Source organism: Clytia hemisphaerica, unplaced genomic scaffold (assembly GCF_902728285.1).
Source record: "Clytia hemisphaerica strain Z4C2 unplaced genomic scaffold, Clytia hemisphaerica genome assembly, whole genome shotgun sequence".
Classification (NCBI taxonomy): Eukaryota; Metazoa; Cnidaria; class Hydrozoa; order Leptothecata; family Clytiidae; genus Clytia; species Clytia hemisphaerica.
In genome coordinates, this window is record NW_027103657.1 from 750,986 (window position 1) to 778,745 (window position 27,760).

General features: G+C 33.4%; 2 protein-coding genes across 2 annotated transcripts; both read right to left on the minus strand.

Annotated features, from left to right (window-relative positions):
- Window positions 1–2,872: 2,872 nt before the first annotated feature.
- LOC136803231 (uncharacterized) lies at window positions 2,873–10,285 on the minus strand. Its single transcript, XM_067059955.1, has 13 exons — window positions 10,203–10,285; window positions 9,945–10,028; window positions 9,491–9,574; window positions 9,233–9,316; window positions 8,779–8,862; window positions 8,528–8,608; window positions 7,978–8,030; window positions 7,024–7,084; window positions 6,690–6,752; window positions 6,369–6,443; window positions 5,290–5,673; window positions 4,198–4,230; window positions 2,873–4,043 (listed from the first exon to the last, which is right to left on the minus strand). Exons 1-13 carry the CDS (start codon window positions 10,234–10,236, stop codon window positions 3,670–3,672), a joined length of 1,494 nt encoding a protein of 497 aa, XP_066916056.1. The 5' UTR covers window positions 10,237–10,285; the 3' UTR covers window positions 2,873–3,669.
- A 2,217-nt stretch (window positions 10,286–12,502) lies between these two features.
- On the minus strand, window positions 12,503–26,364 carry LOC136803263 (uncharacterized). The gene is made up of 17 exons (XM_067059992.1): window positions 23,514–26,364; window positions 23,048–23,090; window positions 21,208–21,509; window positions 19,040–20,126; window positions 18,519–18,856; window positions 17,547–18,047; window positions 16,560–17,333; window positions 16,039–16,376; window positions 15,500–15,567; window positions 15,074–15,104; window positions 14,614–14,742; window positions 14,203–14,337; window positions 13,972–14,061; window positions 13,520–13,603; window positions 13,262–13,345; window positions 12,808–12,891; window positions 12,503–12,633 (listed from the first exon to the last, which is right to left on the minus strand). The coding sequence occupies exons 6-17, from the start codon at window positions 17,957–17,959 to the stop codon at window positions 12,503–12,505; spliced, it is 2,361 nt and encodes a 786-aa protein (XP_066916093.1). The 5' UTR covers window positions 17,960–18,047; window positions 18,519–18,856; window positions 19,040–20,126; window positions 21,208–21,509; window positions 23,048–23,090; window positions 23,514–26,364.
- Between the last annotated feature and the right edge of the window lie 1,396 nt (window positions 26,365–27,760).

A 27,760-nucleotide genomic window follows, 5' to 3' on the forward strand; every position in this document is an offset into this window, starting at 1 on the left:
CCACGCGAAATTTTTCAAAGAGCTCATTCGCGAAAATAAATCCAAAAAATTTCGCGAATTTTTGAGCTCGCGAAATTTAATCTCGCGAAAATTAATCCGGTTAAAGTAATAGATCGTCTTCTGAAAGTACTGATTAATGCATTAGGCAAAAACATCTTGCAAAAAGTGTGGATCATTTACTGATTTGTTTCAAAAGGTACGATAAGAAAATCAAAAGAGATTCAGAGAAGTCAGACAAGTTGAGCTGAGAACATGTTTCTTTAATAAGGTAATTCAGTCGTAAATAATAGGCCAAGTAAACACGATTGCTGATGACTTAAGTGTAGACTTTTGAAGAACTATTGATATGAATTTTTTGTTCGAAAACATTTCAAAACTTTTCAAGGATCATAAAAGTTCCTAGCTAGTAATCAAAATTAACTATTCTTTCAAGAACTCATAGTAAATTTCAGCCAAGTTCTTGAGCTGTTTTTAGACCAAAAAATTATTTTTTCGTATATTTCTTGCTTGGAAAATCAAAAAGCAATGAACATTTTGTTATTAAATACAGTGAAATTTATTCAACTTCAACTCCAATCGGACGGAAAAGCGTATGCGAAGAAAGTAAACATATTATACAGATATCATTTTTTTAACATTCCTATAAAATATAATGGGTAATATTTTTAGAAAAGTGTTTTTGGACATGAATCCAAAGATTAAACGATTCCCATGCAAATGTCTATTGACAGAATCTTTGGAAAGGTAGCAACTGAATGTTCTTAAAATTAAACCAAAACCAAATTATCTGACGCTGCAGAAGGTGCTTGTGACCCGTTTCATACCATACCATATCTGGTAAATGCTTCCATTCATTCATGATAATCTTTTGCTTTTAAAAGTCAATTATTTTGCTGAGACGATTCCCAGGAGAAGAGAGAAGTTTGTTATTATCGAGATAGCTGACATAGTTGACATGATTATGAGATTGTGAAAAACACCTTCTTATGTATGTGGGTCAAATCCAACAATAAAACTATGCACGAAGTTCGAGTTTGAAATAAGACAACAAGGGTACATTGGAGCTGAACCGAAATGCACATAGAAAAATGGATCATCAGTGCATGTATCCCCAAATAGTTTATTATGTTTTTATGTTCTCCAATTGTTCGTAGCAATTTCAGCTCATGACTCAAAATAACAAGGGACTTTTCCTCTGAAACTTTTTCATTAAAGTTCTAAATTGATCATCTTTCCATCTTTTATTGACAACTTGAAGTATATAAACTCAACGAACGATTTATCTTCCGATTTTCAATGTTGACAAAGTCAATATTAGTATCAAGCAATACTTCACAATAGCCTATATGGTCTGAAAACAATGCAGAATCACTAATACGGATTGTTCTTTGTTTAAGTGATTTTTCGAGCTTCAATCTACCCAATCCGAAGCTTTGTCAATGAAGTATAAGCCCGAAGGGCTAGAATGGAATCTCTAACCTTTCTCAGGCAAAAAAAAGTGAAGCCTTATAATTTACGCCGTTTTTTGACAAGACGGATAGGATTTAGTGATTTCTTTGTTTTTGAGTGGTAGATTTTTTGAAAGCTAGGCGAAAATTTTAGTTTCTATCTGTGATTTGTAGAAAAAACAGGCGGGTCGCTCAAGGCCGCGCAACTTTGGTGGGATGGGAAGGCTTCAAATCCCACCAAGGAGATTCAATTCTAGCCGTTCGGGCTTATACTTCATTGAGCTTGGGGCTGTAAGGTTGTGGTTGTTTTGCATCATCGATTTTGAGTTTTTCCTTTTCTTTATCCATTCTACCAGCACGATGGGAATCAGAATACATCCCGGCTAAGGAGTTCCATCTCACAGCAACTGGGTTGTCCTGTTTGTCAAGATTTTCCTGAACAAAAACAAGTGAAATTTTCATTAGACAGAGAACTCATTTCATTAAAGAATTTATGAGAATTAGCTCAAAAAAGGCCTAAACTTGAAAGAATAGTATGCGGCTAAAATTTGACACAGAGGGGTCATAGATGCACCAGAAAAAACGCAATTACTGTAATGGGAATTTTTTGGGCCTATTTCCCATAACGCCATTTTTTAGTACATGATTTTCAAAAATTTTCAAGATTTCAAAAATGAATTAGAGATAGCCATTTGATCCCTAGAGATCACAAAGCATGATGTTGAACTAGATTTAAAAAAATAATTGATTGCTGGCCATTTAACAAGGGCTTTAGTAAATGAAGCTTAAAATTTGATATTTCGTAAAAAACATCATTAGTTCCATTGGTTTGCTTGAGACGATCAGAATGAAAAACTCTTAATGTTTTCACTTTTAAAATTAAGTTTATTCAACGTAGTCTCTGGTGCAAGGCTTAATTTAGCATAACATAGCACAGATTCTCTGTTAACGATTAAAAAAACTATCCAATCCAAAAGTATGTCGTATAGCGTATCTAGATGTTGATAAAAGGTTTTACTACTGCAGCTTCAACAAAATTTAGTTCCATAAAAGTGAAAATAGGTAATAATAAAGCTTACTGGTAATGTTTTCTTCAATTGATCATAGTTTTTCTGTATCTACTTGTCAATGCATCCAAAACGACTTTTCAAATATTTCATCAATAATCATTTTTTAAGTTTTATACTAGAATGGAAAAGAAAAAAGCGATTGCTGAAATACATTAAACTATATGATTTTCTTGTTGTACTTAAAGTCATCCAAGAGCTTGATTTTTTCAAAAAGGCAGACATTAACATAAATAATCTTAATTTTAAGCATTTTCAGCCAATTTCAAATGTTTTTGTTACCACAATGAAGGTACATGTCTTAAAAGGTATTTACAAAATGTGTTAATAAAATATATAAGTAAAGTAAAATATAAGTCTTGTATCCCTAGGTTTAAATTTCAAACATAACAGAATAATTTTTATCTGATGATGGCATAAAAGCCGAAAAGCTTAATGAAAAATTGAAATTATTGTTTCATTCTCTTATGTTTGAAATTAGAGATTGACTAGAGACCCAAGAGTATGATGTTAAAAACATCGACTCAATCTGCTCTCATTTACAAAGCTCAGACTCAGCAAGCTCCAGTAAATTGGTAGGATCCCCTCTTTTGGTTTTTCTCCGCTGAATTTTAACCACTTGCCATTTTTTTTCAAATTTGTGCACTTCTCTATAAATTCATTCTTTCAAAACATTTTCAAAAACAACTATTAAAAAATTCAAATAATAATTTTTTCAGCCAGTGGGGGTAAAAATAACGAACTGAAACTCGATGGGGAGTCAAAAAACTCAGTGGGGATGGTAAATACAGAATGATATTTTGCAATGAGGATTGATTTATTTGATTATTTTCAGTGGGGATGAAAATTGGGGTATAATTTTCCAACGATATTTTGGCCAATATTTCCAGTGGGTTCCCAGTGGGGCTGTGAGAAAGGGGTGTCTATTGCAACTAGGGAAGTGAAAATATATCTGCTTCCTTGTTGCAACAGAAGCATTTTCAATTATTTTTTGAGATTAAGAAGGGATTCGACAACTACCACTTTTCACCTATAATCTGACAAAAATATAGTAAACATGAAAATTCAGTGTAGCAACCATGTACTGTTTAAACATTTTATCGAGGCAGACCCAAACCAAATTTCATGACCTGTCTTAGAAAAACACAAAAAGATTATTTTACACCTTTCAACAAGCTGTTTATAACCATCATTTTGACGTAAGACAGTCGACAATTGTTTTTATCGGCAATTCCAAGTTGGAAGTGCTTCATTAAGAAAGCAACGATGAGGCCATTTTGATCAATTTCATTTTTAGAGTCATCACTCGCATCGAACATTTCTTTGAAGGCAGGATAACTCGCAAGGATTTCATCCACACGTTTACCATAGTGACCACCTCTTTTTGACCCAACTGCGTGAAGAAGGACGTTTTTGCTTTCATCAGCGGAATCATTCACCCAGCCCAATAACGTACCATCCTTGAGAAATCTGCAAAGATGACTTTCAATAACATCCCAGTTTTTGGAGCGTTCAAGTTTTTCATTTTCTATAATGAAAAAGTGTAATGTTCAGTACAAGATAAGCACATTGCATTCCAAGCAGTGAAAGTATAGGGAAAAGAAATGAAACTTAATGAGGATATTTAATTTCTCGATGTATCTCAGACTATAATACAAAAAAGAAACAACTTCCTCCCTCACCTTTCTGTTCGTATTCTAGGCGATCCTTTTCTTCTGTAAAAGTAGAAAGCAAAGTTTTAAACACAGTAAAACCTAACACTAAAATAAAAGAGTTTAAAATCTCTTCAGATGAATACAGAAAGGGAAGACGAACTGAATCAGAGGGTTAAAATACATAATATAGTGGAGTCGCGTAGTCAAGGAAAGCACCGCAGGAAAAAATAACACAAAGCTGGAAATTTGCATAGACCCTCTCTCTATGATGCTTATATCACAAGAATAAGTGATACTTTTATGGACCTACCTGATTATCAAAACTAATCAATGAACATTGAAACAATGAAAACATAAAATGGTCGAAATCAAAAATAATACTAGATTTGTTTGGGTAAAAAGTACTTATAAAAACACAATATAATTAATGTTTACGTGAGCGTGACCATTAAAACAACCATTCAGAGCACAAAATAATGACGATCTATTGAAGGTTGAAGTTTGTTTCTTAAAAAAACATAATGTAGAAAAATTTCATGCTTAAACATAAATATTATGTCATATTAATGATCCAATTTCTTCACAAAATCCAAAAACCCGTATTATAACCGTATTTTGGCCCAAATTTGCCCAAAAGATTTCGAAATTCGGGCTCCATCACATTTTGGCCACCACCATTTTTCGCCTTTGTACCAAAAATCAAAAGATTCCTATGATTCAATCCTGAGAAAAGTTGGTAACGAATGAACGAACGAACGAACGAACGAACGAACGAACGAACGAACGAACGAACGAACGAACGAACACAGGTTAATTTATAGGACAAAAATTTCCCTGAAATCTCAGTGGTGGAAAACCCTTTTTTATCTCTTGAAAATCGGTTCAAAATCTTAGTCCTTAGGGTAATTTTTTTTTGCCTAAGGAAAATAGAAAATGCCCAAAAAAGGGTTTCCACCGCCGGGGTTTTTTCTGTGACATAAGCATCCTATAGAGAGGGCAAAGTTGTAGCTTTATATCATTTATTCCTTCAAATTATACCAAGCGACCTCACTAATATCAGATTATTTTTTTCAAAAGATTCTTAAACTACACAGGCACAAAATAGACAAAAATGAATACCTAGTTCAAAGATGGATTTGCAAAAAAGGCAATTTTTTTCAGCACCAAAACATGTTTTGTGAAATTGTTTGTAGCACATGTCACATTCAATTGGCTCTGACACCTTTCTGTGACACTTATCGCATAGGGATTTGTGCGACCACGTACTTCCAACCATTTCCTTAAATTGTTTAAGATGCTCCTCACTCATATAGTCCTCTAAACACGAAACGTCGAGTCGATTAAGGTTAGTTGGAAGCCATTTCTTTGTTTTCAGACGACCGAACTCCTCGTCTCCAACACTTGCGTTTTGAGCAAGACAGTCTCTCGCGAATTCAAAGTTAAACAAATCTGTCAACATTATTTTGGCCTTATCCTCTGTTGTTAACAACGATGTTCGGGATTCTAAGAGAAAGAATAAATGATTAATAAATAATAATAAATGAATGAATAAGAAATAGCCCCCACTTAAAAAGGAATTGTTAATCCTTTTAAAAAGTCATAGGATTTAAAAACCCTGTATTTTTCTGTTTGTGCAAGTTCACGTAAACTCTTTTTTTAAGCATAAAGCTTATGGGCATATGTAAGCTAAAATTTGAAAAAAATAAGCATAAAATTTGTGATTTCTTTTTTCTTTCAGCAAGCTTTTGGTATAAATTTTTGTATAAAAGTCAAAATTCAAACAACCAATTTCAATAATATCCCAAATCTTTGTCCTATTTCAGCTTTTTAACAAGACATTGAAAATTCTCATTAAATACGGTTTAAGTCTCAAACATATAGTTAAGTATAACTTTAGGCTGAAGACAAAAAATATTTTTCCAGCATATTGAGCTTTTGATATATTTGAGATTTTTTCAGGGCAGAATGTAAGAAAATATTTTTTTCAAAAAAGGGGGAGGTGGCACTTTTTTCAATGGTAAAGAGAATCCCAAAAGGGGGTTGGAATCAAACAGAACTGAAGGGGCAAGTTTCAAGAAAATGTGTTTTCAAAAAGTAAGGCGGTAGTCCAACATATTACGAGGAGGGTATGGGCTTAACGTGATCCATTCTACGGATCAAATTGTCTCTTCCAATAAGGTCCAAGAAGTAAACCTTACCATCCGGAAGATCCAACATTTTAACTCTGCAAATCTCATTGCTCTCGGAAGTCTTCCAAAAATCATCACAGTTACCTGAATTTTAAATTCAAGTAAAATGCTTTTTAAAGAAAATAATTCAATAATGACGCCTCTAATCTGTGCTACTTTCTTAGTTCTTGAAGAACTCACAGTAACATCAAAACAAGATCACAGAAAATGTTCAATAACACCTTCAGTAGGTCAGAAAAGCCTTTCTTTTCAACTGCTCATGAAATATAGGAAATGTGAGCGAACTCTAGATTAAAAAAGTCCTATTACTGTAATTTATAAAAACTGTACCATTTAAAACGTCAGAGGTCGTTGGCAAGTCATTGGAATCATCATCGTCAGTAGAATACGAGTCTTAGGTATAAAATTAAGTAGTATTTATATATCTCTAACGATTTATGAGATTTCCTCCTATGTATATAATTTGTTAGAAATTTAATTTAATTTCGTTATTCAAAGTTTTTAGATATTTGAATTTGAGGTTTTTCGTCAACAGGGGAGAGAAGTTGTGAATAATATTTTCTTTAGTGGAAAACCTTCAAATAAAATCTAGTTAAGAAGCTTACTAGATTTGAAATAAAGTAATCGTTACTTTGTAAATTTATTCAAATTTAATTAAACATACCATCAGACCAATTTTTACCATCAAACTTCGCTTCAATTACACCACTATGGTATGTCATCACCTTTGAAAACAAATTTCAATAAAAGTATTGCAAGCTAGCTCTAAATATACACTATAATTATTGCTTTCTTTGTATAACATGTATTTGTATGACTTTCCATGGCAAAACATTTCCCTTTTTCAAAATATTATAGTTTGGAAAGGGGTCTTATTCCCCCCTTCTTAAATGATCCTTCTTGCTTTCTCCCCTCTTCTTAACACATTTGTATATACGAAAAATGTTCGTTTTGCAGTGGTCTCTGAAAGGAAAATGATTGACAATCATTTTAATGTCAAACAAACAATAGTTAAAAAGGGTATTAAAAAGTTATAAATTTTTTTTTTCATCATTAAGAATCGAGTAAATTGCGAGGACACTTTCTCAAGTTAGAGAAAAGAAAGTCGTTTCTGACCAAAGAAGAATGTCGATTCGCCCTTTTTTTGACTGATTCCCTTTCCACTAGAAAATTTGCACTCCCCCTTCTTGGGTATTCCAGAATTCCAGAAGGTGTCACCCCCAGGAAAGGGAAAGGACAAACTATGAAACATCACGCCAATAATGCTTGAGTGCCCTGGAGTGACTTTATTAGAAGATATTAAAGCTTATAATGACATTTCGAAAAAGTTACGATACTATAACAACATTTAAGACTGTTTCACACTTTCTCCGGCGCAAGACAACATTAAACCTCCGTAGAGTGCAAGAGGGTTACTCAGGTCGCAGCTAAAACTTGAGGTCCCGCCTAATTTTAGAATTCCCATCTTCCATCTGAGACATCCAGATCCCAGCTAAAAATAAGCCCATTAATAAAAAAAGAAATGCAGTAGTGTGATGGGAGCGTCTGAGCTGGGTGGCAGAAGTTCAAATGTAAAACATAAAATGTCACCGTTGAAAAGGGAAATCTGATGACATACCTCAGGATTGCTTGTAATCTTGCTATTTCTTTCAGTTGCTGCACAAGAGAAGCCTGGAAGATAAAATTAAAAAATAGTGTAAGGGCTCAGTCCTAAAAATAAACTACATATTATTTTAACCCTAACTACGCTGGACCTTTTTCAAAAGTAGTAGAACTAAGGGGAAAAAGTATTACCCACAAATAAATAAATATCGAAACCAAACGGATAAAGATATTTTGAAATTCTGTTTTGATATTCTGAATGACTAATGGTTACTGTTTAACGTAAATGTCGAATCCATTAAATGCTAAAAGAGTCTGAAAGAGTATAAAATTTTCAAAATATTCATCACCTCGTTTTTTTTGCACTTTTGGTATTCTGCTACAATTATCTAACATAACAGGTGTAAAAATTTAACGCTATCTTTGGATGAGTATATGGTTTTGAAGTTTTTCAGCCCGATCTAGGGGGTTTTAGAACTTGAATTCTGGTAATCTGTTGTCTCTGTTAGACATTTTTAATACTTAGTACGTTCAAAAATGTTCCTAACTTTGAAAACCAAACAAACCTTTTGATGGAATAGACAAAGCAGGTGCTGGTAGAGTCAGCTCCGTTGTTTGGCAATCTTTACTATTACTGGTATCTTTCCCTAAAACAATAGTGTAAAAAGTTTAAAGGAAGTTTGAATAGAAAAGGTAGGCTAGCATTAGAAGATAGAATTTAGAAAATTGGAACACCAAAATAATAATTTGGTTGGAAATCATTAACACTACAGGGTCACTAAATTAAAAACTAAACTGAAAACTTAATTGAACATACCATCAGTATTAACACAGTAATCATGATCATACATCTTTTCGGTTGCGTTATTGGTAGCACCATTTATTTCACTTTCCACGAAATCTAGAAAGTAAAAATTAGAAGTTGCTTAAGCGATTCAATCACCTTAATCGCTAAGTTTATCTTTCAAAAATTAAAGAAAATATTGAGGTGAAAACTAGCTATTTTCGATTTAGGTGCAAATTGCAAGAAAAATTTCACGGAAGAAACACCAAAAACCCACAAGGTTTTAGATTTATTGAAAGTATATATCATATATCTTATCACGAAAAATGATACTTCTTTATTTTAAGGAGATTATGCCGCACTTACTAAGGCACTGAAAGTCATTCATGAATTCTGATGAATTTGATTCAATTTTTCGAATTGTTTTTTTTATAAATCTTTCAAATTGACCTAGCAGAGACTTTTTGAAAATCAAAACAAAAAAAACCTTTTGATGGAATATACATAGCAGGTCCCGAGGAACGAGTCGGCTCCGTTGTTTGGTAATCTTTGCTATTACTGGTACCTTTCCCTAAAACAATAGTGTAAAAAGTTTAAAGGAAGGAAGTTTGAGCAGAAAAGGTAGGCTAGCATTAGAAAATAGAATTTAGAAAATTGGAACACCAAAATAATAATTTGGTTGGAAATCATTAACACTACAGGGTCACTAAATTAAAAACTAAACTGAAAACTTAATTGAACATACCATCAGTATTAACACAGTAATCATGATCATACATCTTTTCGGTTGCGTTATTGGTAGCACCATTTATTTCACTTTCCACGAAATCTAGAAAGTAAAAATTAGAAGTTGCTTAAGCGATTCAATCACCTTAATCACTAAGTTTATCTTTCAAAAAGTAAAGAAAATATTGAGGTGAAAACTAGCTATTTTCGATTTAGGTGCAAATTGCAAGAAAAATTTCACGGAAGAAACACCAAAAACCCACAAGGTTTTAGATTTATTGAAAGTATATATCATATATCTTATCACGAAAAATGATACTTCTTTATTTTAAGGAGATTATGCCGCACTTACTAAGGCACTGAAAGTCATTCATGAATTCTGATGAATTTGATTCAATTTTTCGAATTGTTTTTTTTATAAATCTTTCAAATTGACCTAGCAGAGACTTTTTGAAAATCAAAACAAAAAAAACCTTTTGATGGAATATACATAGCAGGTCCCGAGGAACGAGTCGGCTCCGTTGTTTGGTAATCTTTGCTATTACTGGTACCTTTCCCTAAAACAATAGTGTAAAAAGTTTAAAGGAAGGAAGTTTGAGCAGAAAAGGTAGGCTAGCATTAGAAAATAGAATTTAGAAAATTGGAACACCAAAATAATAATTTGGTTGGAAATCATTAACACTACAGGGTCACTAAATTAAAAACTAAACTGAAAACTTAATTGAACATACCATCAGTATTAACACAGTAATCATGATCATACATCTTTTCGGTTGCGTTATTGGTAGCACCATTTATTTCACTTTCCACGAAATCTAGAAAGTAAAAATTAGAAGTTGCTTAAGCGATTCAATCACCTTAATCGCTAAGGGATCTTCTCAAAAATATAATCGATTTTCGATTATCAAGTTCGATTAATGATTCGACTATTTAATCGAATAGCTGCCGTCGTTTAGTCGAATAGGTTCGACTATTTAATCTCCTATATTCGATTATTTAATCTCCTTTATTCGATTATTTAATCCTTGTATTCGATTAATTAATCCTTTTTTGCTTATATCTTAGGGATCCTCTCAAAAATACCGAATTTCGGTAAATTGGTTTTCGGTTAAACTCGGCTGTTTGTTTTGGACAATTTTCCCACCCATCGCAAGTGAAGAGGATAAAAAATGCTAAAAAATGATATATAAAAAAGTACAGGTTGTAATCCAATTTTCATCGATATTTTTGCCTTGAAGTTATATCTTTTTCAACGTCAATTTTAACTTCACGTTTCAATGGAAGCGCAATTTCGAAAAAGAAATCCCTTTATTTTACAAATCATCGACACATATCTACTCATTCTCTTTAGCATTTTTTACCTCCAAAATAAATAAAACTTACTGGTTATCCTTGGGAGTTTTTGATATCCAAAAATGAATCACCATTGATAAAAACAAAGTTTAGATAAATAAAGGCTCCCATCGAAAACTAAATTTCGAAGGGAGGAAAGTCTGTAGTGAAAACTGAAGCAAACAAAGCATTCCATTTCCATACATACATACCTCTTACAACCATATCTCAATGTAATAAATGTTATAACTTTCTGTTTCAAAGTCTTTTCAAAAATACAAAATATGAATAAAATCACAATATTTTAGGTTTAATTTTTAGAAAATGTTTTCTTCTCAAAACCAAACTCACAAATGAATTCAATGTTTTGATTGCAACATTTTCGAATCTTTCGAATGCGTGACGCAATTTGATTGGCAAAAAATAGAACTCACGCGAAAAACAATGCAACGACTTCATTTTTTAGATGAGAAAAAGTGCAACAACATCAATAATTCTGCGCGATGATTCGATCTCTTATCTAGCCATTAAAAAAAACCTGGATGTAAAATTCGAATCCATTTTTGCAAACAGAATAATAGAGCATGACGTAACTTGTAAGAAAAAAATGTTGCATTGACCAATCAAAATGCCATGATTGACTTTTGCGAACAGAACAATAGAGCAAAAGATTGTTTTCTTCCTGCTTTTATATGACGTAATGACGTATTCTTGATCTTGTGAGTGCTCTCCCTTTTATCCTTTTATCTTTTTTTTGTTTTGCCCTTTTTGATTTGAACATGAACACAGCGATGGAGTGCTATTTTCGAATCGAAAAACAATAACAAAGACATAAGAAGCAACTGTGTTGAGAGGTTGATCACAGAGGAAAGTGTGTGGAAATTAAAAAGATAGAAAAAGAAAGAAGTACTTTATCGTGGAGAGATCGTGGAATTGTTATCCAAACATTAAGAAACTTAAAGATGATGCGATAATGTGATTCACAAAAGGATTATTCTATCATTTCATAATTTATGATGCCCCTTGGTAGATCAAAAATCCTTAAAGGTAAGAAGAATTATGCAGTCATTGGTTGATTTGACTACGGCTTTTTGAAAATATTTTTTCTTTTGTCTTTCAAATCCACAGTAGACAAAGGCTTGTTTGCGCTGTTTTCGATCTACGTAAGAAAAAATAACCGATATTCGACTATCTTTTGGAAAAAATTCGATTATATTTTGGAATCAAAAGGATTAATTAATCGAATCATAAGATCAAATAGTCGAACCGAGGGGACTAAATAATCGAACTGAGGGGACTAAATAATCGAACTGAGGTGACTAAATAATCGAATTTCGATTGTTAAATAATCGAAGTACTTCGATTCTTTAAGCGAATTTTTCGCTTAAATTCGATTATTTAAGCGAATTTATTTTTGAGAAGATCCCTAAGTTTATCTTTCAAAAATTAAAGAAAATATTGAGGTGAAAACTAGCTATTTTCGATTTAGGTGCAAATTGCAAGAAAAATTTCACGGAAGAAACACCAAAAACCCACAAGGTTTTAGATTTATTGAAAGTATATATCATATATCTTATCACGAAAAATGATACTTCTTTATTTTAAGGAGATTATGCCGCACTTACTAAGGCACTGAAAGTCATTCATGAATTCTGATGAATTTGATTCAATTTTTCGAATTGTTTTTTTTATAAATCTTTCAAATTGACCTAGCAGAGACTTTTTGAAAATCAAAACAAAAAAAACCTTTTGATGGAATATACATAGCAGGTCCCGAGGAACGAGTCGGCTCCGTTGTTTGGTAATCTTTGCTATTACTGGTACCTTTCCCTAAAACAATAGTGTAAAAAGTTTAAAGGAAGGAAGTTTGAGCAGAAAAGGTAGGCTAGCATTAGAAAATAGAATTTAGAAAATTGGAACACCAAAATAATAATTTGGTTGGAAATCATTAACACTACAGGGTCACTAAATTAAAAACTAAACTGAAAACTTAATTGAACATACCATCAGTATTAACACAGTAATCATGATCATACATCTTTTCGGTTGCGTTATTGGTAGCACCATTTATTTCACTTTCCACGAAATCTAGAAAGTAAAAATTAGAAGTTGCTTAAGCGATTCAATCACCTTAATCACTAAGTTTATCTTTCAAAAAGTAAAGAAAATATTGAGGTGAAAACTAGCTATTTTCGATTTAGGTGCAAATTGCAAGAAAAATTTCACGGAAGAAACACCAAAAACCCACAAGGTTTTAGATTTATTGAAAGTATATATCATATATCTTATCACGAAAAATGATACTTCTTTATTTTAAGGAGATTATGCCGCACTTACTAAGGCACTGAAAGTCATTCATGAATTCTGATGAATTTGATTCAATTTTTCGAATTGTTTTTTTTATAAATCTTTCAAATTGACCTAGCAGAGACTTTTTGAAAATCAAAACAAAAAAAACCTTTTGATGGAATATACATAGCAGGTCCCGAGGAACGAGTCGGCTCCGTTGTTTGGTAATCTTTGCTATTACTGGTACCTTTCCCTAAAACAATAGTGTAAAAAGTTTAAAGGAAGGAAGTTTGAGCAGAAAAGGTAGGCTAGCATTAGAAAATAGAATTTAGAAAATTGGAACACCAAAATAATAATTTGGTTGGAAATCATTAACACTACAGGGTCACTAAATTAAAAACTAAACTGAAAACTTAATTGAACATACCATCAGTATTAACACAGTAATCATGATCATACATCTTTTCGGTTGCGTTATTGGTAGCACCATTTATTTCACTTTCCACGAAATCTAGAAAGTAAAAATTAGAAGTTGCTTAAGCGATTCAATCACCTTAATCACTAAGTTTATCTTTCAAAAAGTAAAGAAAATATTGAGGTGAAAACTAGCTATTTTCGATTTAGGTGCAAATTGCAAGAAAAATTTCACGGAAGAAACACCAAAAATCCACAAGGTTTTAGATTTATTGAAAGTATATATCATATATCTTATCACGAAAAATGATACTTCTTTATTTTATGGAGGTTATGCCGCACTTACTAAGGCACTAAAAGTCATTCATGAATTCTGATGAATTTGATTTAATTTTTCGAATTGTTTTTTTTATAAATCTTTCAAATTGACCTAGTAGAGAAACTTTTTGAAAAACAAAAAAAAACCTTTTGATGGAATATACATAGCAGGTCCTGGTGAACGAGTCGGCTCCGTTGTTTGGTGTTGCTGATCTTCACTATTACTGGTATCTTTCCCTAAAACAATAGTGTAGGCAGGTGTAGGTCTGTAATACCCAGCACCGATTTTGGCCCAAGTACCCTCCTCCTCTGGGTAAGGTATTTTCGTTTAATAATGCTAAAATAAAATAGTTTGTTATTCAAAACAAAAAAACTTACCATCAACGATATTCGGCAAAACAAAATGTGTGGGCCGTTGATTGGTGATGAAATTGGCCAATGGTGCGTTCTTCGATAAAGTATTGTTTGACAAAGGAACCGTTAAAGTAGAAGCTAGACGAACAGGTCCTTTTTCTGTAGAAAAATGGTTGAGTGTTTAACTCTATCCAAAGTTTTTTCACGATATTTTCATCTTTCATGATATTCGAGCACTATCTAAATCTTCTAGGATATTTTGAGATTTAATTCTCATAACATAATACGAATGGCTGCTCGTTAGAAAGATAATTCTGAGTGGGTTAAAATAAAAACAATTTCTCTTAGCAACGAGTCAAAATCTTTTCATATATAAATTCCTTAAAGGGTTCCAATTCACTCCAACTAAATTGACTTATCAAACTTCCGACTTACTTTTGTCCACGTTTTTTATTGAATTCAGAGCCTTCTTAGCTGGTTTCGTTGGTTGTGAATTCTTCGTTGGTCGTGATTTTTTTGTTGGTTGTGGCTTCTTTTTCTTGTTCTTTGATTCAGGCGATCCATCTACGGTGAGAATAAGACCTTGGGTTTTGGTTCAATGTACCAAAATGCCATGTCCTAATTTTAGATATCCGACGCCGAGATATCTTTTTCTGGTTATTGGTCATTAAAAAAAAATCAAAACAACATACTAAAGTGATAAGAGAAAAGAAAATTTCGAAATTGGCATCTTTTTTATACAAAAGAGAGAAAAAAAATTCGAAAAAATATCAGCTTCGCTTCGTCCAATATCATCAAAATAATTTTTGATATTCGATTTTTCTCGTCGAATATTTGTTCAATCTATACAGAGATAAATAAAAAAATTCCAGAAAATAGTAATTTGTTTGAATACCTCGTTTGCGTTTTGTTGAGTTTAATTCGGGCTATAAAAAAATTTGAAACCTACATATTTCTTATACGTTACGTAGTTTAATTATAAACTAAAAAACAGGTTGCAAAAATATGTTTCCGAGACATGGTAAGTATGGAAAAGTGGTTTTAAGTTAAGAAACATTTCTAAGAAACATTTTAGACTCAAATCAGGAGCTGCTCAAATCGATGATTTCTTAAGAAACATTGAACCTGCTGAGGAAAACGTGTTTCTTTAAAAAATAAAACAAAAAAATGTATCTCATGAAATGATGTTAACGGAGTTGAATATTTCAAACAAAATTAGACATTTTCAACCTACAATCAGAAAGTTAATCGGTTTCCTTAATTTGTACATATCAGAAAAAGGTTTCAAATAAAATTAACACTTTGAAGTTTAAATTTATACCTGCTGGTTGGATTCATCTTCTTGCTCCTGCTCAGCTTCATCGTGTGTTGGCTTTGCTGTTTTTTTGGCTTAAAAATAAGAATTTGTAATTCAATGAAGGGATTAAACTAGATAAAATATATATGAAATTTGTATCATAATATTCTAGACTGGTTGGGGCAGTTATCAGTCGTAGCTACTGGGGCACTGTTTTAAACTATTTTAATCTCAAACAATAATAGCTCATCTTTTATATCTTTTCTTAATGTTTTTTTGGGTAGTTCTATTTAAAAACTTTTTTTCGATATCACGTGGTGCCTAGCGGAGGGGAAAAGGCTATTATTTTTTGTTAGTAGTGTTCGTCTTTTTTTGTTCATTAGTAGACCGTGTAACCTATACACAGAAAAAAACTAAACTACTGGCTCTTGGAAAAAACTGCAAAGCGGGTACAACCTCCTTTGAATAATATTAACTATTTTGAGTACTTCTCAATAGTTGAGTCTTATTTTGAAAGTTTCAAACAAAAATGATCTGTAGAAAAGTTAACCGTTAAGCCTCACCTTTCTTTTTAACCACTTGCAAGCCTGTTCTTTCAGCAAAGTCTTTCGCCTTAAAATAACAGCATTCGTGGGAGCAAGAATCTGAGCCCTGGAAACAATCAATGCAACTGTGATCTACCATAAAGGATGGGTGGTGAACTTTAACAAACTCTATCAAATGAGATGGTAGAACATTCCGTCTTGCGTTTTCCCAAGCCCAAGCACCATACATAAAAAAACCAAACCCACGTTTTCGAAGATCTTCAATGATTTTATCTGACTGAAGTGATAGTTGGTCAGTGAGCTCATTATCTGAAGACAACGTCGCTGATAGTTCATTGTCCAATGCTAAAAAGTACCTATGGTGAAATACTCTCATCATGAGGGTCTCATTTTTTTAATTGTACAGAAAAAATGAAAAATAAAATTTTTGTAAATATTTATGGAATGCATTTTGTCTATTTTTTTAAAATATCTATAACATAACCCTTCAGGTATTCTTCATTTCAAATTCAAGTTTAAGTAAGAAAGATAAAAATTACCTTGACATAAGAGAGCAAACATCAAGTTTCTTGTTGTTGCGCAGCGAATCAGGATGATTGTAGATAGCTTCCCTGGCTCTTGCAGCGACATCAGTAACATTGTTTAGCACTTTGGTCAAATTCATAACGTTGCCATCATTTACTTCTTCGTCTGGAATATTTTCATCTCCATCAGCTAGAGGCACCATTTCTCCCTTGAATACTGATTTTACCACCTTTGTTTCCCCTTCTTGTACCTCAACCTTGTATGTGTGACCAGATGCCTCTTTCACAGTGCCAATTAAGTTCAACTTGTCGAATGAAAACGTTTTAAAAGTGTATTTATTTAAATCGGGATTACGGAAAAGAACACGCTGTCCAATTTTAAAAATACTTTTCTTGAAAGGTCCAAGTGCTTGTTTGAAGTTAGCATGAATCGTGTATTCAGTACTTTCTAATGCAGTATACCGTAACCATTCTGCATTCTTTGCTAATGAATATAAAGAAGCCTGAAAGTTGATTGTGCCAAAATCATCTACTGTTCTTTCATCTACATCATCGATCTCATGAGAATCAATTTCATGATCTCTTTTCTGGGATAGAAATCCACTGGAAAGAGAAGCACTAGCACAAGATTGCAATAAATCGTTCAACGACATCATCTCCTCTTCCGGGGCTATGGGTGGGATCTCCTCTTCAGGTATATCTTCATCGTCAGAATCATTCGATTCATCAAAATCATCATCACCCTCATAACATTCATCACTATTACCAATATCATTGTCTTCTTTGTCCCTGGAAATTATGAAAAATATGGTAAAAAATAGTTTTTCCTGCAAACCCTGTCAACCCTGTCAATCATCTAAACCCAACTCCAAGTAATACAAACCTATTCTGATTTTGATCAGATTTGGTGATATAAACACATTGAAATACAGTATTCTAATACATTGATTACCTTCAGTACAGTGTACAAATTTCAGTAATTAGTCTTTATTAAGTACTCACTTTTTCCTTTTGTCATTTTTTGTTCCAGTTTGTAGACACCAGTCATAATCATCTGGGACAACATAATGTTTGAGTTGATTTGGCTCACGGTTATGATACAATCGAAAAGGAATGTCCTCAATGGTGTGATGGTAGCTGTTGTTGTAAGTTGTTGCGATTCCAGGAAGGAGTAGGGGCCAAATCTTTCCTTGTTGTTCCTTATCAAGTTCACATAGGAGTCTTTTTAAATGATTCTTTACTGTTTTATTAAGGTTCTCCACTTGACCTTGGCTTTGCGGATGCCTAGGTCTTCCGTGTTTGATTCGCACCTCATGACTTTTAAAAAACTCTTTTACAATTTTGCCAACAAATTCTTTCCCATTATCGCTCTGCATTATTTCTGGAAAACCCTCCTTCTCACAAAGAAACTTCATGGCCAAATAAACACCACTAATCTTTTTGTTTCTGAGAGGAAAGAGCCAACCTCAGCTTCATCGTGTGTTGGCTTTGCTGTTTTTTTGGCTTAAAAATAAGAATTTGTAATTCAATGAAGGGATTAAACTAGATAAAATATATATGAAATTTGTATCATAATATTCTAGACTGGTTGGGGCAGTTATCAGTCGTAGCTACTGGGGCACTGTTTTAAACTATTTTAATCTCAAACAATAATAGCTCATCTTTTATATCTTTTCTTAATGTTTTTTTGGGTAGTTCTATTTAAAAACTTTTTTTCGATATCACGTGGTGCCTAGCGGAGGGGAAAAGGCTATTATTTTTTGTTAGTAGTGTTCGTCTTTTTTTGTTCATTAGTAGACCGTGTAACCTATACACAGAAAAAAACTAAACTACTGGCTCTTGGAAAAAACTGCAAAGCGGGTACAACCTCCTTTGAATAATATTAACTATTTTGAGTACTTCTCAATAGTTGAGTCTTATTTTGAAAGTTTCAAACAAAAATGATCTGTAGAAAAGTTAACCGTTAAGCCTCACCTTTCTTTTTAACCACTTGCAAGCCTGTTCTTTCAGCAAAGTCTTTCGCCTTAAAATAACAGCATTCGTGGGAGCAAGAATCTGAGCCCTGGAAACAATCAATGCAACTGTGATCTACCATAAAGGATGGGTGGTGAACTTTAACAAACTCTATCAAATGAGATGGTAGAACATTCCGTCTTGCGTTTTCCCAAGCCCAAGCACCATACATAAAAAAACCAAACCCACGTTTTCGAAGATCTTCAATGATTTTATCTGACTGAAGTGATAGTTGGTCAGTGAGCTCATTATCTGAAGACAACGTCGCTGATAGTTCATTGTCCAATGCTAAAAAGTACCTATGGTGAAATACTCTCATCATGAGGGTCTCATTTTTTTAATTGTACAGAAAAAATGAAAAATAAAATTTTTGTAAATATTTATGGAATGCATTTTGTCTATTTTTTTAAAATATCTATAACATAACCCTTCAGGTATTCTTCATTTCAAATTCAAGTTTAAGTAAGAAAGATAAAAATTACCTTGACATAAGAGAGCAAACATCAAGTTTCTTGTTGTTGCGCAGCGAATCAGGATGATTGTAGATAGCTTCCCTGGCTCTTGCAGCGACATCAGTAACATTGTTTAGCACTTTGGTCAAATTCATAACGTTGCCATCATTTACTTCTTCGTCTGGAATATTTTCATCTCCATCAGCTAGAGGCACCATTTCTCCCTCCCGAAATACAGTATTCTAATACATTGATTACCTTCAGTACAGTGTACAAATTTCAGTAATTAGTCTTTATTAAGTACTCACTTTTTCCTTTTGTCATTTTTTGTTCCAGTTTGTAGACACCAGTCATAATCATCTGGGACAACATAATGTTTGAGTTGATTTGGCTCACGGTTATGATACAATCGAAAAGGAATGTCCTCAATGGTGTGATGGTAGCTGTTGTTGTAAGTTGTTGCGATTCCAGGAAGGAGTAGGGGCCAAATCTTTCCTTGTTGTTCCTTATCAAGTTCACATAGGAGTCTTTTTAAATGATTCTTTACTGTTTTATTAAGGTTCTCCACTTGACCTTGGCTTTGCGGATGCCTAGGTCTTCCGTGTTTGATTCGCACCTCATGACTTTTAAAAAACTCTTTTACAATTTTGCCAACAAATTCTTTCCCATTATCGCTCTGCATTATTTCTGGAAAACCCTCCTTCTCACAAAGAAACTTCATGGCCAAATAAACACCACTAATCTTTTTGTTTCTGAGAGGAAAGAGCCAACCATATTTTGAAAAACAGCATTTGACTGACAAAATGTAGGAAAATCGCCAGGGATTCAATATCATGTGTGCTTTTCTTTTCGATGCCATTTGTATGAGATCCATTTGTAAACGTTGATGTGGAAAATAGGTCCGGATTGGGATAGGTGGTGCTTTGATGTGAGGCAATGAAACAGTTTTTTGACATGTTGAACAGTTTTTTAGAAATTCAATGACACACTTTCTGATGCCATGAAAGTAATGTTCATTGTTGAAGTCTTTGATCAACTTGTCACGGCCTGTTGGACGGCATCCTTGAATACGACCACCAACATTTATATTGTGTAGCCTTCTCAAGACAAGGGGCACCTTGATGATAGAAAAAACAAAACCTTGATGATATTATTAATGACTTTTTAATATTTAAAATAAGCTTGATCTTTTTTTTAGTCAAAGCACTTGATGCATTTTCTTCCGAAATGTAATGAAAAGAGGTACCAAAATCACATACCTTATCAGCCTTTTTACATCGGCCCTAATTTAACAACGACCCCTTTTATGCCAGTCCTTATTCCTTCCACCACAGCCTAACTTTCGGCTTTATTTAAACTGTTTAAAATTCCATTGAAAATCACACTGATTTTTGTCAAATTTTGAATAGAGTAAAAAAAGGATGATTTTCTTTTTGCCTAAAATCCTTTAAATTGAGAAAAATTGGTCAAAAATTAACGTTGCTTTTAAGTAAAAATTGGAAAATTTTTGCCCTTATTATGCCAACCCTTTTAACAATGGCCCTTATTCATAGTTTACTCCTGGGTCAGTTCCCCCCAGAAATTTTATACTGCCCCAGTTGTCAAATCCCCCCTGAAAATGAAAAAATTCTTTCCCTCCAGGAATGTTGAAAAAACTCTCTCCCCCCTTTTCACGAGCTGGATCCGGGTAATTAATTTTTATAAACCTTTGAAATTTGCATTACACACCAAAATGAACTTCTTTAAAAGATAAATTGCGAAATCTAAATAAAAATCATGTGTCACTTGAGAAAGTTGGTCTCTCGATGTAAAAAAAAACTAAAAGGTGTCAGAAGACTTTCTGTTAAAAAGTTGAAAAGTTCTTCCCCCCCAGAAAAATTTGGTCACCCTTTTTTGAAATCCCCTCTGGATTTTGATTTTCTCTTTTGCCCCCCCCCTTTGGGAAATTTCAGGTACAATATGACAAAATTTTCAAGTTGAAAGTTCTAAAAATATTTACCCGAATGATTTTGGCTAAGAAACTCTGTCCGAAAAATAGACCATAGCGTTCAAACTAAATTTGTATGTATGTGATTTTGGTTCCTCTATCCATAACCTTGCCAAAAGTGTGCTTTTCATAGGAACTGCAACCAGACCTGCTAAAATTTGAAATCCTGTTAACATTTTTCCTGAGGTAGTTCCAGGTTTTTTAAAATTACCTTCTCTTTTGGAACAAGAATCTTCGTTTCAGTCATTTTTGTTTTCCGATGATATTTATTCACTTTCAGCATCGGACAACCATCTTCAAATTTTTGAACACACCCATTTTCAATGACAATTTCGAATTTTGGTTTTTTGGTATTCTTTTCAATGAAAAAGTTTCTTTTCTCATCTTTGTAAAAATTTGCCAGGGTGTCTTTTTCTTCATCACACACAATGCCAGAGTCTTGACAATGGAAAAGACTTAAACATTTAACGATCTTCAGGTAGAGGGACTCGTCCATTTCACTTTTGAAGGGACCTAAATTGAACCATGAAGTTTGACAAATAATTTAGAAAAGAGAGAGCATTGAGTTTATAACAAAAAAAAAGTGTGTTTAGCTTTAAATCTTGTTTACTGTACATTTAATAGTTCCATTTTCATCCATTCTTTTGTTTTTGTTTGAAAACACAACAATTGCAATCAAGTGGCCTGTAACATTGAGACAGTTTCGTTTTCCTAGAAAAGTTGCTTTTTATGGTATCAAAAGTGTTTACGATGATTAAAAGTAAAAAATTTATTGTTTTCACATCAAACCAGAAAAAAGTTTTTCACTTTACATTATGTTTTCAAAATAATGCATTTTCATCAAAATTTGAATTTAAACACGATCCAAAAAACTTCTTTTGCCAACTTTTACGTTTTCATCAATGAAAACTAATCTGATATCTGCTTTTTGAATGAAACATCTCTATTTTATTTTGAGATAAAAAGGCTGTGATGAAATCAATAGAAACTTTAAACACAAATTTTTATAAAATCATAAAGGGAAGATCAGTACGATTATAGTAAATTCATTTGTTGATCTAGAGGAAAAAAAATATGTTAATGTGTTGATGTTGATGCAAAGGATTCAAGTTTGTGAATTCGCCTGTTTCTTTCAATTTCCTAGGTATTGGACAAAAAACATTCAAAATTTTTCAAATCGACCTGCCCTGTTCCAAATTTTTGGTGAGGATTTGAATGATTTCTTGTTGTTCTTGATTACTTTAAAAAATATTAGTTTTAGATCACAATTTTGAGAATTGAAAAAAATTGAAAAATGGCTTAAAATTTTGAATTTTGATTTGCAGACCATTTTTTGTGCGCTTTTAGCATCCGGTCATCGGATGCTGCCCCTCCTGAAATCACTAAAACTTTGGTAAAAACTGCCTTTTTAGTGAAAAACACTAGAAAAAGTGCCCTTTTTGGCCACTAACGGACGCTGCCCTGCCTATTTTTCGTCAAAAGAGATATACTCACATTATAACTGACTATAAATATAACAAGTAAGTATGTATGTAATAAAATTTTTGTGGAGACTATTGCAATAAAGGCGACAAGAATGACGGATGAGACAGACAAAAAACAAAACAAAACAAATCCAAAAGACAAACCCAGGTGGTCACGCCGGGCTAAGAGAAACACAGAAGACATGTATGTTGGGATATATAATGATAAAAACTATAGAAAATGATAAAAATTTGCTTTAAATGTTCACAGAATCAATGTTCTTGAGGGAACAAATATTTACGGTTACAAAAATAAGTTAAAGCAGTGGTTACACCTAAATTTTCTTTGAAATTTATAAAAAATCTTTTAGGAAAAGCCTTTATTTTAAGGGTATTAAATTGGGTAAAAAAATTCACAAAAAATCACGAAATTATTCTGCAACATATTTTGAAAACATAAAATTGCAAAATTTAATCCCTGAAAAATCCTTTCAAACCATAAAAAAGGGACAGAAAAAGGTTACTTTAATCAAAGGTTACTGTAGTCCTATACCTACCCCAAGGCCCAAAAAATATTTCTACACTCACCATGCTTAGATGTCTCCTGGTTTTCAGTAACAGTATCTTCAGCCTACAAAAATACAAAGACAGTTGAGTACCGTGAAACCTTATAAGTTTCTTTTTTCTGCACTAAGATTCTTGGTCCCGTTCCGGAATATTTTGGCTATTTTCCCCGGGCTAACCGGCCAAAAAATTAAAGATACTAAGCTGGCAAATCAATATGAAATCAGTTAAAAAGGCAAACTTATGAACAGCCAGACTGGTTCACTTTTTTTTTGCTTAACCGGACTTAGCCATTTTCCGTTGTAAACTGGCCAAGAATCTTAGTGCGGAAATAAGAAACTTATAAGGTTTCACGGTAAGTTTTTACCAAGAAACAGCAAAAGAAAATTTCAGTCAATGACAAGCTAATTGGGAATTTATTTAATTTTACTTGTTGAAAGTTATCAGACTTGAAAAAAATTAGATCTAAGGTCTAATTAATTACTCTTACCGTAGTTGAATCATTAAGAATGTTTGTTCTTCCTGAATCCTCAATCTCCTGATCACCATTCATTATGAACACCAGTTCTAAAAACAAGAAAGAAGCAAACAGTAAAGGTTCTTTTTTACTTTAACTGGCAAATTTTTTGTATAAACTTTGCATGATAAACTTTTGCCAACGAGCAATTTTGAAAGGGTAAAATTTGTGAAGCTAACAAAAGTTCATCTCACAAAAGTTAATCGGGTTTTTAAGTATTTCAGTCATTATTATAAAATGATTCTTAAAGGATTGGTTAAAAAGAGGGAGTTTGCTACCAAATCATGCTTTCAAGCTTAGCTTTTGCCTAGAGCAGAGGTATATAGAAAAAAACCCAAAATGAAAATATCCCGAAACCCCAAAATGAAAATATCCCGAAACCACAAAATTTCACTTTTTAAAATTTTTAATGCTCTTTTCATGTACAAAATTAGAGTGTTACAAACAGGTTTCATAGGCTTTGTTTGAAGTTTTTGGTCGAAAAATGGCTAAAAGTGACAAAAATTTAGAATTCATCATTAATTTCAGAGGTTTCACGTTGGCAACAGGCAGTTTTGGGCGATTCTAGTGATTCAAAGGTGAATATGGCCATTTTGCCTTATGAAAAATAAAAATAATCAAAATTCACTTCCAGACCCCAAATTTTCAAAAACTTGATTTCATTTTATTTTTAAATTCTCTCCATCAATTAGCTTTCTAATGAAGGGTCATTTTGATCTGGTTCTTGAAAATGTTAGGTTTTTTGTCCAAAATTTCACCTTCTAGTAAGAGCTACCTGCTTGGGGTACATCTAAGAGATTTTTCACGGGGTTTGTTTAATTATCCTATGCGTCACAAGAGACAAGAGAGAAAAGTAGAAACATTTCCCTGAAATTTAAAAGAAACCTAATAAGACTCTGACGTTTGGACAGCTTGTCAATAACAAAATTGAATAAAACTTTTCTCAGATTTTATTCTGTTAGAAAATTATATTCATATTTGGAAAAAAAATTTTCTTACCTTCATATCCTTTTAAAATGTACCAAAGAAAGGGTGGCAAGACATTTCTCAGAGAAAAAAACAAAATTTTTTATGCATGGACACAGTATGCAAACAACTTTTAAAAAAGTTCCACCAATTCTTGAAGTTAACACAGACAAATAGTCCAAAATGTTGAATGCCTCTGCTCTGCACAGATGAAAAAGAGAACTTTCTATGCCATGTGAGAAGAGCTTTGAAGATTGAAAAATGAAAAAAAAAACCCATAATCCTTTGTTCCACCTATTGAATGGCCAATAATAAGAGCCAAGGAGATTTTTACTAGGGGAAAAACTTTGACTGTTTGAGCAGTTGAGCAAAATAAAAAGCAAGGCAATTTATTGGCAATCAAAAAGCTTTAATTTACTATGTTAAGCGCATGTTAGATTTACCACATTAGAACATCATATGGTAAATGACATAGCAAAGAGACCATTAAAACTAAAAGTTTAACAATATGGTAAAATTAACAAACAATATACTCATCTTTTATTTTTGACTTCTTCCATTATCTTCTCGAGATATTTCTAGTGATTTTTTATTCAACACATATTGGGTAGAGACAAAACGCTGAACGGCGGAACGACGGAATGCCGGAACCGGAATAGCTGTTCCGGCCGGAATAGCTATTCCGCGGAATAATGTTTTTTTTTATATTTTGTATTCCGCGGAATATGATTATATATTTTTTTCCATCTGGGCCAAGTCAAGCTAACGAAGGTATGACATCGCTGAAAAATTTCTGTAAAGCACGGCTAGAAGTTGGTCCAGTGGTTTAAAGCGTTGGTTTCACGCATTAGGGGTTAGGTCCCCGGATCGAAGCGGGTCAAAGTCACCTTTAAAATTTTTATCCAGGTTTTGATGTTTCATGTTTTTTTGGGTGCAGATTCCGAAAAAATAGGTCTGAAGTCCTGAAAAGTTGACGGAAGGGCGCTATGACGTATGAGACCGTAAAGGACCCGTACGGGACCGTGAATGACCCCCTCCCCTAGCGCCGGACTGGGTAGGTCTCACGAATTGAAACTTTCTGGAGACGTCAAGCATATCGAAGGGGGGAGCATGCCAAATTTCATCACTCCACTGTTACCGGTCGTCGGGCTACGGGCCGCGCAAGGTACGCTGCAGGACGTCCCCGTACGGACGATTGCCGGGTCGTACGGCGTTTTTAGCCGGTCAAATTTTCCGTGAGGTATAATTAATCTAGTTCTATCTTAGTTATATCTAAGGGAAACACTCAAACATAAAATCCCAAACAACACCCCGGGAAAGGTGTATTAGAATGACTTCACAAGCGAGTGCACGAGTGCATTCCTTTATATACCATGAGGTAGCCGATTGCTGATTATAGGTGATTATGGGTGATTATGGGTGGTAATGGGTTATTATGGATGATTATGTACATAGATATACCCTCAGGGGTGATAAAAGAGAAAGATTATTATTATAATAAAAAATCATATTCCGCGGAATAGCTATTACAAAAAATAAAAAAAAAAATAAAAAAATCATATTCCGCGGAATAGCTATTCCGGCCGGAACAGCTATTCCGGTTCCGGCATTCCGGCATTCCGCCGTTCTGCGTTTTGTCTCCACCCACACATATTTCTTTTCTCTTATATAACATCAACCAGACACCAGGCCAACCAGCATACTTTTCTCTTTTGATTCTAGATCATAAATAAAACCAGCAGTGAAATTTAGAATTTTTTGTTCGGTTCGGTGGCTGCCATCTTGAGATTTCACGCGCTCTGCTCTAACTTTCTAAATTGGATCCATTGAACGGAGGACACAAAAATGCTGGGACACAGAATGCCGAATACACCCATTGCCTTAACCACTGCGCCACGGATTCATGCCAGGATAGGGCTTCTGACCACAGATATCTGTAAAGCCCGAAGGGCTAGATTTGCAGTTGTCTGTACACAAACCCAATATCTACGGCTAATTTCAAAATTCATTGCCGTAGAGGGTCTGTTGTCATTGTCTTTTCTGGTTTGAGATTTTTCAAACCAACAGCTACAATGGAGTGCTGTTGGAGTTTTGCGAGAAATCGGAGGCGATAAGATAAAATGGCCGTCAGAATTGTCAGAAAGTATAGAAGTGTGTCGAAAAAAAGTGTTTTCATAACAAAACTGGCGCTTCTTACTTTTTAATAATTGGAATAAAAGAGAGCTCTAAATGAAGACATTCTATTGCAAAATAACTATTTTTGCACAAATCGAATGTTCATTGTTTACATTTTGGATCTTTGAGTTCACGAACATGAGAGAGAAGTTGTTTGATTATGGAATCTTGTTTTTAAAGTGGTTTTAACTTCAGTTCTTTGCAAAAGAATATACTCAGAGTATCTCTGTATGTTTTTATGTTCAAATTCAGTATTTATTACTTTTACGGCATTTGATCTATGTAGAGTGGCTATAGTTTGTTTTGTTGGCATAACTTTTGTAATTAAAATGTTTATATTTTTCTTTGGCGGACTACATGGTCCCTCTACATGGAAAAATAGGGTAATTGGAAAATAATTTCTGTTAAGACAATTTTGAATATGTCTTCGTTACTTTTCAGCTTTTAGTTTGGCTCAAAAACATTAAAAAAGCAGCCAAAACATGCTTAGAAAGTGACCCTCGATCATGGACCCCATCCCTTTGTTTACAATTGTCGTACTTTGGCGGCCATTTTATTTTAAAATTATACTTCATCGCAGAGGTCTCCGTACGGGAAAATTTTTATCAAACAGACAATGACCACAGAGTGTACTTCGCTACGATAATCGTGAGATACACTCTGGTACAGAGTAGATTTGCAGCTTTGTTCAAAAAGTGAAGCTCATCTTTGGAAGGATTTCCTACCAGAGTCACGTGACTAAAATATGCAATTTCACCGGTTTGAGAGATGTGAAATAGCGTTTGCCACCTAATTTTTTTGATATCGCGCTCCGAAAACAATCAAAATGCTAGATCCTATCCATCGGCACGAAATTTAAAAAGTCAAATTTTAGCTTCACTTTTTTTTGCTGGAGAAAGCTTAAAGCTGCAAATCTAGCCCTTCGGGCTTAGATATCTGTGCTTCTGACGGCTATTTATATTGAACAAACCGCAGACCAGACTGTATTAAGAGAAAATAACAAAAGAGTGCTTGTTTCGAGCTCCAACTGTAACCCTAACTGATAATAGCCCAATTCCTAGCTAATCTGATACGTAACC

Excerpts from the sequence above, each read along its gene's own strand:
- LOC136803263 (XM_067059992.1), bottom strand. The coding sequence starts at position 17,959 with ATGAAGTTTCTTTGTGAGAAGGAGGGTTTTCCAGAAATAATGCAGAGC. Across the intron at positions 14,743-15,073 it reads CTCAACAAAACGCAAACGAG|ATGGATCGCCTGAATCAAAG; the intron begins GTATTCAAACAA and ends TTCTCACCGTAG. Across the intron at positions 12,634-12,807 it reads TTACTGTGTTAATACTGATG|GGAAAGGTACCAGTAATAGC; the intron begins GTATGTTCAATT and ends CTATTGTTTTAG.
- LOC136803231 (XM_067059955.1), bottom strand. The coding sequence starts at position 10,236 with ATGTATGATCATGATTACTGTGTTAATACTGATG. Across the intron at positions 10,029-10,202 it reads TTACTGTGTTAATACTGATG|GGAAAGGTACCAGTAATAGC; the intron begins GTATGTTCAATT and ends CTATTGTTTTAG. Across the intron at positions 6,753-7,023 it reads TGGTAAAAATTGGTCTGATG|ACTCGTATTCTACTGACGAT; the intron begins GTATGTTTAATT and ends TTTATACCTAAG.